This window comes from Tiliqua scincoides, chromosome 1, assembly GCF_035046505.1.
Source record: "Tiliqua scincoides isolate rTilSci1 chromosome 1, rTilSci1.hap2, whole genome shotgun sequence".
Taxonomy (NCBI): Eukaryota; Metazoa; Chordata; class Lepidosauria; order Squamata; family Scincidae; genus Tiliqua; species Tiliqua scincoides.
In genome coordinates, this window is record NC_089821.1 from 223692772 (window position 1) to 223711464 (window position 18693).

The 18693-nt window shown below is 41.8% G+C and overlaps 1 protein-coding gene across 1 annotated transcript; it reads right to left on the bottom strand.

Annotated features, from left to right (window-relative positions):
• Positions 1–513: 513 nt before the first annotated feature.
• SFT2D1 (SFT2 domain containing 1) lies at positions 514–16795 on the bottom strand. The gene is made up of 8 exons (XM_066611367.1): positions 16660–16795; positions 12212–12298; positions 10421–10506; positions 8871–8952; positions 7427–7462; positions 5608–5666; positions 1964–1993; positions 514–1141 (listed from the first exon to the last, which is right to left on the bottom strand). Exons 1-8 carry the CDS (start codon positions 16720–16722, stop codon positions 1102–1104), a joined length of 483 nt encoding a protein of 160 aa, XP_066467464.1. The 5' UTR covers positions 16723–16795; the 3' UTR covers positions 514–1101.
• Positions 16796–18693: the final 1898 nt, after the last annotated feature.

Below are 18693 nucleotides of genomic sequence, written 5' to 3' on the forward strand. Positions count from 1 at the left end.
CAAAAGGATGAGTCATGCTTGTATGAGGCACCTGGAGGGCATGTGCCAGGGATTAACATGTAAGAGCCTATTGTTGGTGCTGCTCCCAGTAGCATAATCTGTAGGACTATATAGGCACCCAATTGGTTAAAACTATGTTTTGGTATTAAAAGAATGAGCTGTGGGCTCAGTGCTCCCTTCTCTGTATTTGATTTTCTCTGTAAACCGATTTGTGAACTTTTTGTTGAAAAGCGGTATATAAATACTGTTGTTGTTGTTCTCTTGCAAGTTCCATTCAGTTATTTTCTGGTTTGTGACAAACTGCTTCTCAGCTGTAAGAGCAAATTATGGTTTGCCACAAACCAGGAACTAATCAACCAGTGTTCATGTGGACAGGTCAGTGAACCCAAGAGTAATTGCTGTCGTACCAAACCATGGTCTGGCATTACACAATATCCATCTCAATTTCACTTTAAAATTATTGTATAAAGCATATTTTCTACTACACTCATGATTCAACTATGTTAACCTTGATATTTTTAAAATAATTCCATTTATTTTGTACAATCATTCATTAATATATTATCCATCAGCACTTTAAGTATCACAGTAGAAAAGTTGGCATTTAAAAATAACCCTAACAAAAACATTCAAGAACTGCCTTCTCACATCCAATTCCATACTTGTTTAAACATTTCAGTTATACCACAGTAGCTATAAATTTAGTGAAATACTTCATTTTACAATTTTAAAAGATCTTTGTCTTTGGAAAAAGCATATAACAAATGCACAAATGGTAAAGATAAATAGCACATTTATGATAAAAGTATTTACATGTTTTACCCAAAACCCAAAAGACCATCTATGTTTGAGATTAAACTACATTAGCAGAACCTGACCTGACAATTTTAAAATTATGAGGTGAAACAATTTTAAGATTTAACACTGTACAAGTTCTCTAGACATAGGACTTCTCTTTTTAATAAATTGTTCTGCTAACACAATTTAATTTCCACTATAGAAGGAAGATGCTCATGTTTCATAAGCTGAAGTAGTCCGAGTAAACCTGAAGGAGAAATGAATTGAGCTTCCAAAGGTATTCAAAAGTTCCTGTTTATCACTTTAGCCTAGGCAGGATGTAAAGCATTTCATTATAGCATCCCTATTAAAAAAAGAAAAAAAACCTGTTAACATGCAACTTCTTAATATACAAACTTGGTACTAGCTAAATGTTAAAACAAAATTCACTTGTCCACTACTTCCCAATCATTGTGATATAATTTGTGCAGGTTGATACTATGCAACAATTATTTACAAAGATAAATGTAAACACGCTATTGCCATGTGCTGGGGAAAAAAGGACTCAAGAAAAACCTGCAAAACAACTGTTCTCCTATAGGACCCAGAGCAATTAAGATGATATCCAAAACACACAAATCATAAAAACACAACACCAATTAGAAAAAATAAAATAGGGCAAGATTGTCTGAATATAAGTCAACATTACTCAGTATCCAAGGCATGTAAACAGAAAGCACTCTTAAGTGGCCAGTGCTGATACTGAAAAGGCCCCTTTGCATGCCTGTCAAGCTTCTGTGACATCTGAAGCAAGACCTTAAATGACTAAGTACACTGGGAGACAGGAACAAATAAGAGAAGGTATTCAAGTATCCTGGTCCCCAACTGTTCAAGGCTCTGAAAGTTAAAGCCAGCACCTTGCAGTGAGATGCAGCTGGCACACTGCCTGAAGCTGGTAAAAAGCACCCCTCAACTTGATCCTCTATAAAGGAGGACTGGGTCAAGGAGTACCCCCAAACTGCAAACTTGCCTTTTCGGGTAAAGTGCAACCCCATCCAGAACTGGTTGTAAGCCTATTCCTGACTCAGCTGAACCTCCAACAAACAGCAATTCCATTTTGTTTGGATAATGTGTTCTTAGTTGCTGTTAATAGGTGTTGTTAGGATAACCCGACAAAGCTACTCACCTTGCAAAAGGGATGTACGACAGGCTGTACCTAAAAAGAAAGAAGGAAAGATGACATTGTAGCTGACTCATCCTGTTTTAGTTCCACCTCAAGGAAATAAACCTAATACAACAAACCTTTAAGATTGATTATTCAGATTATACATACTTCAGAATAAAAGCACTTTTCAAAGGACTGGATGTACTGCCAAAAAATTCCCATCGCTGCTCTCTATTTCAGATTTTGTAGCAAGTACATAACATTACTCAGCCAGCTGCAAGTGGGTGCACAGGTTGACCTTATGCAAGAGCCACAGAACAAAAATAGCAATGAAATACCATAAAATAGTCTTTTATTGATTTGCAAGCTACCTAGAGAACAGGAAAGACTGTAAATAACCAAGAGGTTTAATACAAGAAGAATTCAGTTCTATTAACATGGTAGCAAATTAGTACCAAATCAACTACAATTACATGTTTTATTATACAATCCTACTGACACAGCCTTCTCATGGAGTATTTTCAACCATATTAGAACAATTTCCCTTAACTCATTTTTACTTGACCCACAGGTGTACACATTTGGTCCCCATTGTGTATATGCAACATTAAGAGCCAACAGCATCACACATGGCAATTACCACGGCAAACAGACAATATCTTTCCCTATGAGCTATAGCTATCATATACGAGGGTCGCCCAGAAAGTAATGCACCACATTTTTTTTCTTCAACAATTATTTATTGAACACAATGAAACTTACACACAAGAAAGAATGATGTTTCTTCTACACTCCCTATTTTTCCACGTAATCTCAGTCCAGTTCTATGGCCTTCAGCAAGACACAAGGGCATGTATGCCCTGTCGGTACCACTCCTTGTTCTGGTCACGAAGCCATTTCTGCACTGTGCGAATCACCTCTTCGTCATCCTCAAAATGTCTTCCGCGAATGGCATCCTTTAATGGCCCAAACAAGTGGAAGTCTGAGGGAGCTAGGTCAAGGCTGTAGGGTGGATGGGGTAACACAGTCCAACCCTGTTTAGTGATGTGTTCCAAAGTCCTCAAACTTGTGTGAGGCCAAGCGTTATCATGTTGAATCAAACATTCACCTGGGTTGTTATGGCGCCGAAGTCGCTGGAAGCGCTTCTTGAGTTTGGTTAATGTCTTCACATAAGCTTCTGAATTAATGGTGCTGCCTCTTGGCATCACATCAATGAGTATGACACCCTCACAGTCCTAAAACACAGTGATCATGACTTTACCGGCGGAAGCAATTGCTTTGAATTTTTTCTTCTGTGGAGATTGAGGATGACGCCATTCCATCGACTGTCATTTTGTTTCGGGCTCAAAATAGTGAACCCAGGTTTCATCACCTGTCACAATCCTGGACAAGAACGCTTCCCCCTCATCTTCAAAACGTTTCAGCAACTCAGAAGAAATGTTTTTTCTGAGAGATTTGTGGTCCACCATAAGACAGCGCGGAACCCATCGTGCACACACTTTTGAGTAATCAAGAGCACAGATGATTGCATCCACACTTCCTTTACTGATTGACAGCTTCAGCGCCAACTGCCTAGTCGTTATGCGTCGGTCCTCACAAATGAGCACATCAGCAAGCTGCGTCTTGTCAGGTGTGACAGCCGTGGATGGCCGCCCCGAACGCTGCAAATCTTGGAGCTCTGCCGAACCGCCTTCTAATGGCCTCACCCTCTGTGCCCAGTGACTAACCGTACTTCTGTCGACTGCAGATTCTCCATAAACTGTACACAAACGTTTGTGAATGTTCCCAACAGTTTCTTTCTCCGCAGTGAGAAATTCAATGATGACACGCTGCTTGTAATGTACATCACTTACAGACGCCATTTTGAAACACTGCTGCAGCTACGCTATCTGTCTGAAGAAACCAAAAATTTGTGAGCGCACTCCTGAGAATTCAAATAATGTATATCTAAAGTTTCGCATTCGTACCATTACTGTAGGCTGAGAAAAAAATGTGGTGCATTACTTTTTGGGCGACCCTCGTATTAAAGAAACATCTCTGATCGTGAGCCTCTGAGACAGGGACTGGTAGTTGATTTTTTCCACTCTATGCAGAGAGCTATGTGCATGGAAGACACTATATTAAATAGGAAAGAGCACATTTGCACAGGAAGGAGATACAAATACATGCAAGACACACATATGTGGCAAAGAATGGATGATAGGAGAATATGTGACCCAGACCAGAACTCATGCCTTCATTAATCAGGATTGGTGCTAAGAGATCAATCTCAGAAACCTCTTGCAAAAGAGAAGCTTTCCCTATGACTTGATGCAAGCCCTGCCATTCTGCTTTGACTACAGGAAAATTTCAGTGGCCACACTCTGCCCTGCCATCCTATTTGAGCTTGCAAGACAATGGAACAATTGTTGGAGCATCCTGTCCTCCAGGCAACTGAATCCATTTAGTCCACAAAAGAAAGTACTTTTAGCCTCTAGCTCAGTGTTTCTCAAACTGTGGGTCGGGACCCACTAGGTGGGTCGAGAGACAATTTCAGGTGGGTCCCCATTCATTTCAATATTTTATTTTTAATATATTAGCCTTGATGCTACCCTGATATGTGACTGAATTTGGGGATATATAGACCTGTACTTTTAACAAACTACTATGTATATTCTTTTAACAATGATAGTAAAGGAAACTTACTCCTGGGTAAGTGTGGGTAGGATTGCAGCCTAGGATAGTTAAAAAATTTTCCTGCTTGATGGTATCACTTCTGGTCATGACATCACTACCGGTGGGTCCCGACAGATTCTCATTCTGTCCCGGTGGATCCTGGTGCTAAGTGTGTGACAACTTAGTCAGAGCCCAATGTTGAGTTTCAGACTCCAAGTGCAATCAGGCTCACTCTAGTCCCTCTAGGGTAGTGATTTTCAACTTTTCCATCTCATGGTACACTGACAAGGCACTAAAACTGTCAAGGCACACCATCAGTTTTTTGACAACTGACAAGGCACACCATACTGACGGTAGGGGCTTGCATCTCCCAGTGGCCCTACTAACAAATGTTCCTCTCCATTTTCAACCATTGTGTCATGGCACACTGGTATGCCGCAGATGGTCTGCAGGTGCGCCGTGGCACAGTGGTTGAAAATGGCTGCTCTAAGGCTTGGCACAAATGAAATAAAACTGCCATTCCCTTGAAATCCAGGGTGGTCCATCAAGGACAATTTAGGAATAGCAGATTAACCCAGGATGAGCTCATCCCACAAAAACATTCTCATGTCAGTATATGGCAAAAAAAACTCTATAATGTGGCCACAGACTCTAAATCAGCGTTTTAAAATTATTTTCCCCATGACCCCCCAATGTAATGGCAATGAAATAATCACTGGGTCCTGCAGCCTGCTGCACCAAAGAAGATAAGTTTCCCATTCTTAATGCTGCAAACTATAACACATGCTATAAACTATAACACATAAGAAAGCATGCTTTCTTGCCCTCCCCCTTGTCTTTTTACGTTCTATCCTGAGTGATGAGAGCACCCTAATTCGCTTTCCTCCATCCTGTTTCAGATCTCTGGGTGAGCCATGGCACAGTGAAGACAGCCTGATTTTGCTATGTAAACCACTTTGTGAGCTACTTTTTGTTGAAGTGGAATTATTAATATTAAAAAAGAGACTTACCAGGTCATTGCCAAAAACTGCACTATGCAGAACAGCAGCCCTAGTGCTTTCTTGTGCCACTAAGAGAAGTGAGATAAAGAACATGATTTGAAATCACCACTTTTAAAATCAAGAAATAAAAATGAAGCTTCAGTTGCAATTTAAACAAGTAACTACTAGAGCTGGTCACTGCCATTATGGGGCAGGAGCAGCACTTCAAGGCCACTGTCCACAGATTCTAGCAACACATGCAGCCCAATTTATGCAGATTTACTTGGAAGTAACTTATACAGAGGTCTATGAGACTTCTATCCAAATATGCATACATAAGACTGCAATCTTAAAGCACAACTTTTCAGTGGGCTGGTTTACCTTGTATAAAGCAATAGATTAACAACAGTGTTATTCAAACTGTGAGGCGTGGCTCTTTAGGGCGGCGCCAGGAACTCAAAGGGGAGGCTCAGGATGTCCTCTCGCAGCGATACAGTCACACCCCTGGGCAGAAGACGAGCCCATCATCTGCGGGTTTTTTTAAAGCAGAAGAAACAGGAGTCGCTCAGCTGCGAGAGTGGCTGCTGCCGCCCTGCCCTCTTCCGAGCATGCTCTGCTGGCAGTCCTTAACCCTCGCTGATCCTTGTCTGGTTGTTCCTAGTTCACAGCCTGAGATCGATTCTCATCAAAGTGAAATCTCTCTTTTCAACCCCTCCCTCTTCCACTCCCCAAACCTTCTCGCTTTCCTCCCCCTCCCCATAAAGTTGTTTCCATGCAGTTGGCAAAGGGGGAGGGGAGAGACAAGCACACACTTTACTTGGCCAGGAGCAGAAAAAGGGGACTGTTTTTAAAGTGATTTATTAATCGTTGTTTGACTGAAGAAGAAAGGCTGTATTTTTAAAGTGATGAATCTTGCTATTTCAAAGGAATACTTATCAACCATTGATGAAGGGATTGCCAGCCCAATCCTATCCACACTTTCCTGGGAGTAAGCCCCACTGACTCAAATGGGACTTACTTCTGAGTAGACATGCTTGAGCTGTGCATCTCCTAGTATAGGAGACAAATCAGCTTCCTAACCAAACCCTTTTCAGCTCTGATATATTTTCATGGTCTATTTTTGTTTTCCCCTCCAGCTGCTGGAAAAATTTAATTTCATTAAATTAATAAAGGGTTCAATCCTATCCAAGGAGAATGGGAGAAATGGACTAGTTGTATTGGGGTCCACAGGGGTGTGTGTGTGTGTAATGTTGGTCAGACTGGTTGTTCACAAAGTTCATTTGATAAAACAATTCTATTGGTATGCTTACAAAGTTTAAAAAAATGAGTCTTCCTGGACCAGGCAAAATCTGCCTACTGCAGCATCCTGTCTCCAACAGTGATCAGCAGCTGATCATTTATAAAGCATGTATATTGCTGTGTATTAATAATATATTTTTAAGATCTGCATTTAATTAATGATATGATTAATATAATAAATATATATTTAATATTATATTATAATAAATATATTATAATATTATATTTAATATAAATATTTCTGGCCATTTCCTGTTCAATGATGTCACTTCCAGCCCTTGGGAACATGATGGGGAGTCATGGCCAACAGCCACGGGGTGAAGGGAGCCACTGGCCGGAAAAGTTTGAGTACCACTGGGTTAACAAGGATGTTTTAAAAAAGTGAACATGCTACAAAACACACACCAATGTTTGGACAGTGGTCAATATTACATCAGCTCTAAATCTATTTAACCTTCAATTAGGCAAAGCAAAACATACTGTCACAGTCCAGTATTACACCAAGATAAATCTTGCTTATGAAGCACAAAATAAAGTCAATATTACTTACCCAGAATATAGCACACAGGGTGAGAATAAAAGATAACTGGGGAAAAAGAAAAATCAGATTGGTACCTCTTAATTTATGTGGCCTTGATTTACATTTTTGAAATAGCATGATTTGAAAATTAATACTGGAAGTTTTAATTTGTAGCCTGCTAATTTTCAGAATAGCAGGGTAAAGCTTCCCAGACTTCCACATTTTGGGCCAGCAGCATGGACACGTGTGGTATTTGGCACATTTTTTAAGTGTCCATAGGCCCAAGTGACAGTGGTGCCAAAGTCTGTTTGCGGTTCACAAGCAGATATTTTGGGAGGTCTCTGGCTACAGGAGCAGCAGCAGCGGCCACAGCATTCTCAACCCCCTCGAAAAGGAGGGAAGCCTCTGGCAGGAGCCAGCTCAGTAGAGAGACAGAGTCCAGGTAGTAGTGGAGAAGCTGCCCAGCTGCAGGTTGTTTCATCCATCTCCACCCGCTTTTCAGACAGCAATGGTGACAACGCCGTCAGACACCGAGATAATACGCATCAGCGAAGAAAACTGTGTCTGAGCTATGCTCCTGAGAAGAGGGCAAGTGGTGGTAGTGTCTGTGTATATATATGGAAAGCACCATTTGCTCTCAGGGGTATTGCGGATGGAAAAACCATGTGTGTACTTGTGTTTTTGTAGGAGGAAGACAAAGATGAGAGAGCTGGTATCACCGCTGTCTGGTTGTTCTCTCTCAGGGAAGAGAGCCCTGGGCAATGGGCTGTTCCTTCTTTGCTTATTTGTCTACTGAGAACATGCCATAAGAACAGCCCTACTGGATCAGGCCAAAGGCCCATCTAGTCCAGCTTCCTGTATCTCACAGTGGCCCACCAAGAGCTTCAGGGAGCACACAATACAACAGACACAACCTGTGTCCTACTACAAAAATATTTTTGCATTTACATGTTTTAATATATACTGAGATTTTAGAGAATGCCCATAAATCAACCATACCCCATAAATCAAGAGATGCTTGTAGAGGATTGCTCTACAAGCTATAGCAGGGCATGAGATCTTGAGCATCTGTTCAACAGTGCTGATGGCCATTTCCTCCTCCATTCTCAGTTCATTTGATCCAACCCTACAGCTGGATCCAAAGGGGGAGGGGGAGAATTCATGAGGCCAACTTAAGTCATTGCCTCAGGCAGCAGATTGATAGGAAGGGCATCTCTCCCCATTTGCTTCCTCTGCAACTTCTTCCACTCCCTGGATTGGAAAAGAGGGGGACAACAAGGAAAAGGAAATGTGGAGGTGAGGAGAGTGCCAAGCTACAACATTTGTGAGTGGAAGAAGCAGAGACTCGCACATCATTGGGTAAAGGGCTTGGCATGCTGCCTCAGGAGGTCTTCGACTGCCCTGCCTCCAAAGCAATTATACAATATTTTTGAATGCTACCACTTGAAAGCAAAGGGAAAAAACTGTAACTCACCAGCATAACAATGGTTGCAATTAACCTTGTTGGTTCAAACATTTTTTTCAGTTGCTTCACAGGACCCATCAAGAAGCAAGTACTAGTTTAGAAAAAAAAATAAGCACATATTTCATAACTGACCTAAAGCAATATGTGGTTATTAAACCGTTCAAAAGTTAAAGCAAAGCCCCAGAGATGGAAAAATGGAGCTGTGAAGAACAGCCAAGGAAGGACTCTTTGGAGGCAAAAGTCTCCATGAAGAAATGATTTGAAAATTGTTGCAACACTGCAGTTTTCCACTCCTAGTATAAAGTGTATAAGTTACAGTAGGACTGATACAGGTAGTGGAATATTCAGAGATCTAATTCCACCTACATGTGGAATTTTAGGCGACAGCCATCTTGTACACTGGGCACTTCAGCTTCCTCAACATTAGCCAATCAAACTAAATTAAACAATGGACACGTTGTATCCTATAAAATACCTTAATATAATTTCGTAGTATTCACCAGAATGTTGCCAAGTGCTCAATAGAATATAGAATATGCAAGTGTACTAACAAAACTCATTTTGAAAAAAGAAAATGGCTTTGCCATTTTAAGGTGTTTCTATGCAACTACAGCAAAGACATACATATGCAAGCTGGCTATAACCTCTCAATCTGCACCTCATGGTAGGCCATTCCCTGCCCTTTCTTTTTCTGGAACAATGAAGTCAAGATGTTATCTAAACTACTTATGCTGGACTAATTTATGCAGCTTAATAGGACTGGACTGTTTCTGTGGTTTGGTCTCTTTACCATCACAGACAGGCACCAAAGCCACCTGCAGCTCCTCTTGATCCCCCCGGGGGGTGGGGCAGAGAAACACCTGAACTAGGACATCACCCATCAGGAACCAGAAGAGACTGCCATAAACATCTCCACATATCCCTTATTGCTAATAGTATTCTTAAACTTTTTTTGCTTGTTTTGTCCCCACCAAATAGGAAAAAGTGCAGAAAGTTGATGTGTTTATTCCAAGAGCGCATTTTTAATAAAATTATAAATTATAATAGCTTTAAAAGCTTACTAGATAGGTCATAGTGACAGTGGATGCAACTACAGTCAATTAGGTATTAGAAAATGGTTGGATTTTTTTTGCAGATTTCAAGGTGATTTTTGTTTTTACATAAAAATGAGAAGTACAGAAAGCAGTGTTATGTGCTAGTTCATTAATACCAAAAAAATCACACCTCTACTTATTGCTGTACTTGTGTATTTGCACTGCAAGCTGCTTTGGAAACCAATTTTGGCTGAAAAGTAGGGTTAGAACACCAAAGTCTTGATTATATGCAAATATAAAGCTATAACAAGCACCTAATAGATGTGCTTTATCTGAGAAAGATATTGAATAGTTTTGTCATGTGTGGTCTTAAAGTGGCAAGATTCTTCTCAGTTTGGGTGTTTGCAGTTCTCTCCCAATAATGGGAACAATGTCAGTATTATCTTAATATATGTGCTTGCTGAAGCAAACAACAGTTCCACAAAACTCTTAAATAACAGCAATAATAAATCAATCCTTCTGTACCTGCATAATGCAGAAATATTGCCGAAAGTGTAGAACACTGCAAAGAGTTTTGCACCAGCACCTGGGAGCCAGAGCAGTCCTGTCCCCTATACAAAATAAAGCCATAAGAACATAAGAACATAAGAACAGCCCCACTGGATCAGGCCATAGGCCCATCTAGTCCAGCTTCCTGTATCTCACAGCGGCCCACCAAATGCCCCAGGGAGCACACCAGATAACAAGAGACCTCATCCTGGTGCCCTCCCCTACATCTGGCATTCTGACTTAACCCATTTCTAAAATCAGGAGGTTGCGCATACACATCATGGCTTGTACCCCATAATGGATTTTTCCTCCAGAAACTTGTCCAATCCCCTTTTAAAGGCGTCTAGGCTAGACGCCAGCACCACATCCTGTGGCAAGGAGTTCCACAGACCGACCACACGCTGAGTAAAGAAATATTTTCTTTTGTCTGTCCTAACCCGCCCAACACTCAATTTTAGTGGATGTCCCCTGGTTCTGGTATTATGTGAGAGTGTAAAGAGCATCTCCCTATCCACTCTGTCCATTCCCTGCATAATTTTGTATGCCAGTTACAAACTTTGTTAAGTAATTTGTATGCAAATAGGCATTTTCATATTAAGCAAAACATCATCACAATAGCCAACACGTAGCAAGTTTCTTTATTACCCTCCACTGGCAACTGGTACTATTTAGCAGTGGCTGCCTTAAATAGGTTTTTAAAAGTCAATTTCACAATTTTATAAGAAGTACAATAAAGGGCAATATAGAAGTCTTATATTTGTGTTGAAGCCATCTCAGAAGACCAAATGTGCATTTGATAGCTTGGGCTATTTTGAAAGACTATTACAACTAACAGTACTTCCTGCTCTGAAGTTTCTGCCACCCAGTACAGGCACTAGAACACAAGTCTAGTCTCAAGGGCTCCATCCACCTAGAGTTCCAGGAACAATAAGACAAAAATGTGTTTGCATTGCTTAGACTCAATGGTTCTTAACGGATTCTTTTTCTCCCTTATGTATCTCCTCAAAAACAACCAATGTGACCTTGCACTATACACCCTAGTTTACAGAGGTCAAGCTGATCTGACACAGAGAGAAAGGCCTTTTCACGGAAATGTCAATGAATTTCAGGAATTCAATATTATGGAACTCCTTGTCCTAGAAAGATCTGCCAGGCAATCTTCCTCAACAACTTTTCCCAACAGGTAAGTTTTGTTTTACTTTTTGAATATTTCTCCTGCCAACTGATGACTTACAGGCAGTTTTGATTAATATTGTTGTCAAATTACATTTTGACATTGATCATTACTACCATTCATGTTTTAACCAGTTTATTCTAGTTTTACATGTGCAAGTAACTCCAAGTTGATTTTTGGTGTAAAAAGGCAACTGAATTTTTCCAATGAACATCAGTGTGCAAGCATAAAAACACTGATAGGCCCTTGGGGAGTCATGCATGCCTAAAGAGATTTCCTGTATTAAAATCTCCTTTTATGCAGAAAACTTGCAAGCCAGAGAAGATTGATCTAGAACCCTTTGCCTTGATAGTACAGCTTTATATGGACATGAAACTTCTGATGGAATCTCTCATCCTTCATTCTAAAATAGCCTCATGGATACTCTTGCACGAACTTTTCTGAATGTGCAGAGTCACCATTATTTATCTAAAGAATCCATGTGTGCAAAAATTGATGCAGAACATAAAAAAACGGAATACAAATACAAGCATAGAGACACAAGACACACTATTGTTGCTTTCCTCCATACTTTCCACAAAATAGTTACTTACAAGAATAGAGCACAAAACGCCACTTGCAAAGCATATAGCGAACCATTTCACTCGAGTACTATAACTAAGAGAAGAAGAATCAAGCACCTTGGGATGATAAAAGAAAAGGAATAGATTAGTTTCTAACAACAAAACAAAGATCTTTAGCAAAAAGTCTTTACCAATGCAAGAACCACAATAGTCAGCCTATAGTGTACAGCATATGTGATTGACGACAATTTACACAGTACAGGTATGATTTTCAAATTGAGATCCTTTCTGACAATAACCAAATGATCACTGGAGAGCAGACAGCATGCCACATGTTCATAAACTGTATCTGTTCTTGTACTGCGCTGTGCTGGTTATTCATTCCGGAGGAGAAGGGTGGTTAGCTGACTGGCATCTCTTGCCTTTATAGGCATATCAGGTCCTTAGTATTTGACCATTATAATATCAATCTTTATCAAACAAATGGCTTTTGTTTGGGGGTACGTTTATACACAAATCTTGCAATTAGATAAGGAACATTTTCCCTACAGGTATCAAGCAAGCTCTTTAACTTCAACCAACACCTAATCATAAAATTAGTCTCTGTATATTCTAATTTCAAAGTCAAAAAGACGGTGAATTCCATCAAGAAGTAAATAAAATCTGTTTACATCATATATTCTCAATGGCTAAATACTTTGCCTTCAAGTATTTAAAAACCTGCTACCACCTCTTTGGAGATCAAAACTATAAACTGCATTAAGCACAATCCTGCCTCTGTGCCTAACTGTCTCCAAAATCCCACAAATGCAATTGCCACCATCAATTCCTTTGGGGTAACCATCTATCCCTAGATGCCCAGCACTCAGTGAGAAACAATTCTTCACCCCCATTCAAATTTGTTTAGGATTATTAGCTACTGTGTTACAGGGATGGGGTGGGGCAGGCAGCAGAATTATACAAAAAAGAAGAAAGATCAAGAGTGAAAGAGAAATCAGAAGCATACCATAAAATAGAGCCTTGAAACTAGCTAGGAATATACATTTTTCAGTGTTGTTGCTTTCTCTTTCATTTTTGTTCCTTTCCATTGCTTGAATTTCATGTTTTGCCCTAATCCCAATCTAAGATCACCCAATTGCTAATAATCTAGCAGTTTTTTCTCATTAGGTGCTTTTATCTCTTCAGAGACAAAGGGCCCAGAATTTTCCAGAAGTGAAGGCTGGCAGTTCCTGGGGACAGCACATTGTAGTCATACAAAACGGAAATGTTCTTGTTTGCTTAGAGAATTACAGTTAATTATTCTTTACTTGAAAACTGAACAAGTTACAGAGCCAAGATTGCCAAGATCATAAAAGCGGGGATAAATAAAACTAGACAGAGGAAAAGGAGGATGATCCTTATAGTGATATATTATGCAAGATGGCAATGCCTGGATCTCACTGCCTGTGATGAACTGCACTCTCCTCCCCCCCCCCACACCTGGTATCATCCATAATATTACTGCATATGATCTACTAGGCCATAAGTATAATATATGACTATAAGATTCTCATACGATTCTTTACTAGGAAGAATAGCCCTTAGCTCCATGTGTTTTATAGAGAGCTACTGATACAGTTTTATGTTATAGGTTGTATTCAGGGTGCAGAACACAGCAAAGCATGGAAACAACCCTTCCCACAGCAGCCACCATGTGCCCCACAAGCAGCTCCTTCTGAGGACTATGAAATCTCCTCAGAAAGGACTTGGGATAAAGGCATGAGGAATTGCAGAGGATGGAGGAAATTCTCTCTGGCAGTCGGGAAAGTCTATCCAGGAGAATAGGGCAGTTCTCTTGCATGATGTTCCTTCTAGTCAGACAATACTGGATATAACCCTTTAAGCAGAGACTCAACATACTTGTACTTAAGATTTTAATTTTAACTAAGCTAATTTACTGTTATTTAAAATTTAAAATACTTAAACAATTGTTATACCCGATACCCCTTAATTATTACAACTCTTATCAAGGACCAGACCTTTTTCCCCCGAGTTAGAAAAATGAAAAAGGACAGACTACTGAAAATCTTCTTCCCAAGAGTAAACAGCTAAACTTTAGAAAACATAACCACAAACAACTTACCTTTTCCAATCAAAATCTTTATCCTTATATAGGCAGCAAGGGGAAAAAAATTCAACAAGAATTCAACAATCACACTAACAACTGAGACTGCAGGCAACCCCCATATTCCTGTTCAAGTGATTTGATGCGTGACAAAGGTTTCCTCGTATTCTGAAAGTGATTTCTAGAAACTTGAAAACTGAACACCCTGAAATATCACAAGACGACATGCAGTACATGTAAGCGTACTTTCATACAAAGTGCTGTAGAAAACTGCAAGTGGAGCTGGTGCCACTTTTTGAGGTTTGGATAGAGCCTAGAAAAAGTTAAGTGCTTAAGACAATCCAACTCTAGCTTCAAACAGACATAAAGAAACAAATATGAGCATATAGTATTGGAGGAGGAGAGCTGTATTCAGTTCTGCACTTTGTTGGAAGTCCAACAAGGTGCAGAGCGACCTAATAGGGATAGTTCAAGAACAATGAAGGTTACTTCAGCACTGACAAACCCCAAGAAACTTCGGTATTAATCTCTTATGTCAACCTGTGATATTTTCTCTTTTCAACCAGCAACATGTACTGAATCTCCCCAAATTACAATGTTATCTACAATTGTCAGGCTCTTTCTTCATGTGCTGCCTAAACATGACCCAACATACAATGTTTCATTACAAGCTGTACAAGGGAATTGCTGTTACTCAGATCATACACACATGGTTTCCTAATAGTCTTTTTTATGACAAGACAGAAAGATTAAGTCTGTGACATATACACACAGTTCTTGTAGTGTAGTATGTTGAGAGAGCTCATTAAGTCTGGGGTAACTTTACTGCGGTATTAGGAATATATTAAACAAATGCAGTCATGTGATTGCTTATGAGGTACTCTGAACAAACCATTAAAGACACCATTTTGCAGCTTGAATCGTGAACAATAGGCTAAATTGTTCCTTAACTAGTGGGGGGGGGGGAGGGAAGAGATGGTAAACATGCTGTTGCCAGTACAGTATTCTGTATGAGAAAGAAAGATTAAGGACCACTGCAAAGTCTGTGTACAAATTTTTAGAACTTGCATGCACAGTGGAGTTTTCTATCCCTCCCGATAGAAACATCTCACAATGCTTTGAAGCAGACTAGAATTCAGCAGGCTGCTTTTGAAGGGGGTCCTATTGGGCATTTACAGGTTTACTACCAGATCCTGGTTATTGATAGATCCTTTAGGGCAGTGGTTCCCAACATTTTTTCACTTGCATGCCCCTTGGCAGCCCCTTTCCATACCCCTCATCTTAGCCATGCAAGGCATTCTAATACAGACCTGCCTTTTCCCACTATGATTCAGTTCTTTTTCAAGTACTCCTAAAGGTCTTGGCAAGTACCCCTGGAGGTACACGTATCCCAGTTGGGAACCACTACTTTAGGGCACAAAAAGTACACATAAGAGGCACAGGAAAAGGTTCAGTATTACAGTTGTCAGCTGATTCTGCCAGATAGCTTTGTTATGTTATTTTTCAAAGGGAAAATCTCCTTCCAGACCAAGGTGCCCAAGGGACAGCTTTTGCCCATAAGAACCTGCTTGTACCTCAAGACCAGCAGCTGAGATCTTGCTCTCTGCTGCAGGTATTTGATCAGCAAGTGCCAAGGAGAAGGTCTCCAGTGGCAGCCTTTTCTTTGGCTGTTTTCAGACATACTCAAAGCCTTTCTGGCTGAGGGCGATTTCATAACCCCCTCGTCAGTGATTCTCAATCCTTTTCATTCATTTTTTATTTTAAAAATTATTATTTACTTAAAAATAAACTATTTTTTAAAAAATCTTTATTTTTTATCATTTAGCACACTGACAAGGTACTAAAATTGTCAAGGGACACCATCTGTTTTTTTTACAATGAAAAAGGCACACCCGCTGACAGCAAGGACTCACCCCCCCCGCCTCTACTAAACGAGCCTCCCCAAACTGCCACGGCACACCTGCAGACCACACAGGGCACACCAGTGTGCCACAGCACAGTGGTTGGAAACGGCTGCCCCACAAACCAGTTTTTCCAGTGTGGGTGCTGGACATTTCCCGGTCCTGCAAGTGCCTGTGACCCACTCAAGAGCAAAATGCGAGTACATTAAGTAGGGACTGCGCGGGTGCTGAGCCTTAAGGGGGGAGGGGCCACGCACACGACCACCCCCGCGCGGGGGGAGGGAAAGCATCACCGCAGCGCCCACGAGGGGAAGCGGAGGCTGCCTGCAGCCCGCGCCTGTGGGCTTCCCCAGGGGCAGGAACCCGCTGACCCCAGGGTGACTCGTGAGTAAGCGCCTCGGGGACCAGCGCTGCGCGAGGGGCGGCGGGCGAGGCCGGGACCGCAGAGGGGAGAGCCCCGAGGCGAGCCCCACCTGCGACGTCAGCCCCTGCTCTTCGTCGTCCTGCCCGCTCAGCACCCGCCTGAGCTTCTCCATCGCTACAGCCGCTCCAAGACAAGCCCGCTCCTCCGCACCCCTCACTGGCCCAGCGGGAGCGCCACACCGGAAGTCACGAGACCAGGAAAACCGGAAACGCCACCGAGGTGGACTCCACCAACCGCCACGAAGCCAGCCTTCCGCCCGCCCGCAGCCCTTTGGAACCCCTGAGGGCTTTTGTCCCGCCCCCTCGCTTCTTATTGGCTGCCGTCCCCTGCAGAGAGGGAATGATCGACAGCGTCCGCTTCTGGTGCGCGCGCCGTACTGAAGGGGCGAGGGTCTGCTAGTCCTGCGCTGCGGCATTCAGCCAGCTCTGGTTCCCAAGCCGTGGGTCGGGACGCGCCGGTGTGTCGCCGGAGAGTGGTCGGATAACTGATAGCCTCAAGCCCTGAGGCCGTCCACAAAGCAGAGACTGTCGCTGCAAAGAGCTCAGCTCCCCCGGTTTGCAGGATAGCCGCCAGCTGCCCTGCAAAGACCACGGCACAAGGGCACCTGCAGCTCGCAAGCATAGGGGGAGAGAAGCAGTGGTGGGCTGGGAACCAGTGTGGCAGCACCATTTAAACTAGTGGGTCCCAGTGCTGAAGAGTTTGGGGACCCACCAAGGAACCTGTTGCCCACCTGGGGTACTGTCCCCACACAGTCGAGGTAGAAAATGAGGACAGTGAGGCCACACTTTGCTGGGAGTAGACCCCACTGAACACAAGGGGACTTACTCCTGGATAGACATGCATAGGATTGGGCTGATGGAAACACGACTGAATCCCGCTTTCCATGCAGGGGTGGGCAACTTTCAGCTTCCTGGACCTTTAACAATTGTGTAGAAGGAATTTCAGCAGGTGCAGCTTGTCATCTGTGAGATGAGAAGTGGCACCCACTGCAATTCCCTCTTCTATACAATTGTTAAAGGTCACTATCCCTGCATCCTAAGAGGAAGCTGGGAAGCACAGCTGACTCCTTAGGAGAAGGGGACTTCCCTTCCCCCTACATAAGACAAGCAGCCTCACACTGGAGCTACTCGATTCTACAACTGGGTCAGCATAGAAGTAATAGCCTCCGTGCCAGGTGGGTGGCCTGACAAAGAGGCTTAGGATCTGATGGAGCGAAGCCTGTGTGTAGAAACACAATGTCTACTTCCTAGATAGGGGACTGTACCTGTGCAGTGGAACACACAGTCTTTCCTTCAGGCATTAGTATTGTCCTGTGTTTTTCCTAACACAAAGTCATCAATTTCAACACTGGGCAAAGCAGAGTTGAAATTTTGAATTCAGTGAATTTGCATCAGTTCCCATTATTTAATAGCATGATCTGTCAAAAATTGAACATCCCACTTTGTAAATGAACAAATATGAGGCATGTTAGTTACCACAAAACAGGCATTTCAAGAAGCAGAATGAAGAATGAGGATAAAAATTGGGCCCTGCTGCTTACAGACAAGCCACAAACTATGTAATGAGCATATACTGAAGACATCTAACCTAAACTGAAAGCTTTCGCAAAAGCAAGGTTTTCCTGAATAGAGCCAAATGAGCATTTGTATTCCTATAATAGTGATAACCCAGTTTCCTTTTTTTAAGGGTTTTATTTTACTGTTATTTTGTTAGCATTTAGATTGTTTCCACAGTAACCAAATTAGGAACAGTCATACCTATTAAAACAGTTAAAAGCAAGGAAGGGGAAAGAGATGCCTAATGTGAGAAGTACAATACCTGGGAAAATTAGAGGTGGTTGGGGGAAAACACGTGTGCACATGCACTTTCCAAACTGAAATGTTTATCCAAAACCACACAACTATGCATCTTTCCTTCCTGTCCATATTGATTTTCACTTAAAACCCAGGCTAGTATAGAAATTATTAGTCTCTGCATTTTAACCCAAGGACATGAATATATTTCTCTGTCAACTCTACAGCACAGTGAGAGCACAGTAGAACTACACCATGCAGCTTACAGGCAAACATGCCTCATAGCAGTA

Excerpts from the sequence above, each read along its gene's own strand:
- SFT2D1 (XM_066611367.1), bottom strand. The coding sequence starts at position 16,722 with ATGGAGAAGCTCAGGCGGGTGCTGAGCGGGCAGGACGACGAAGAGCAG. Across the intron at positions 7,463-8,870 it reads TTGCAACCATTGTTATGCTG|TTATCTTTTATTCTCACCCT; the intron begins GTGAGTTACAGT and ends CTTTTTCCCCAG. Across the intron at positions 5,667-7,426 it reads CCCTGTGTGCTATATTCTGG|TGGCACAAGAAAGCACTAGG; the intron begins GTAAGTAATATT and ends CACTTCTCTTAG.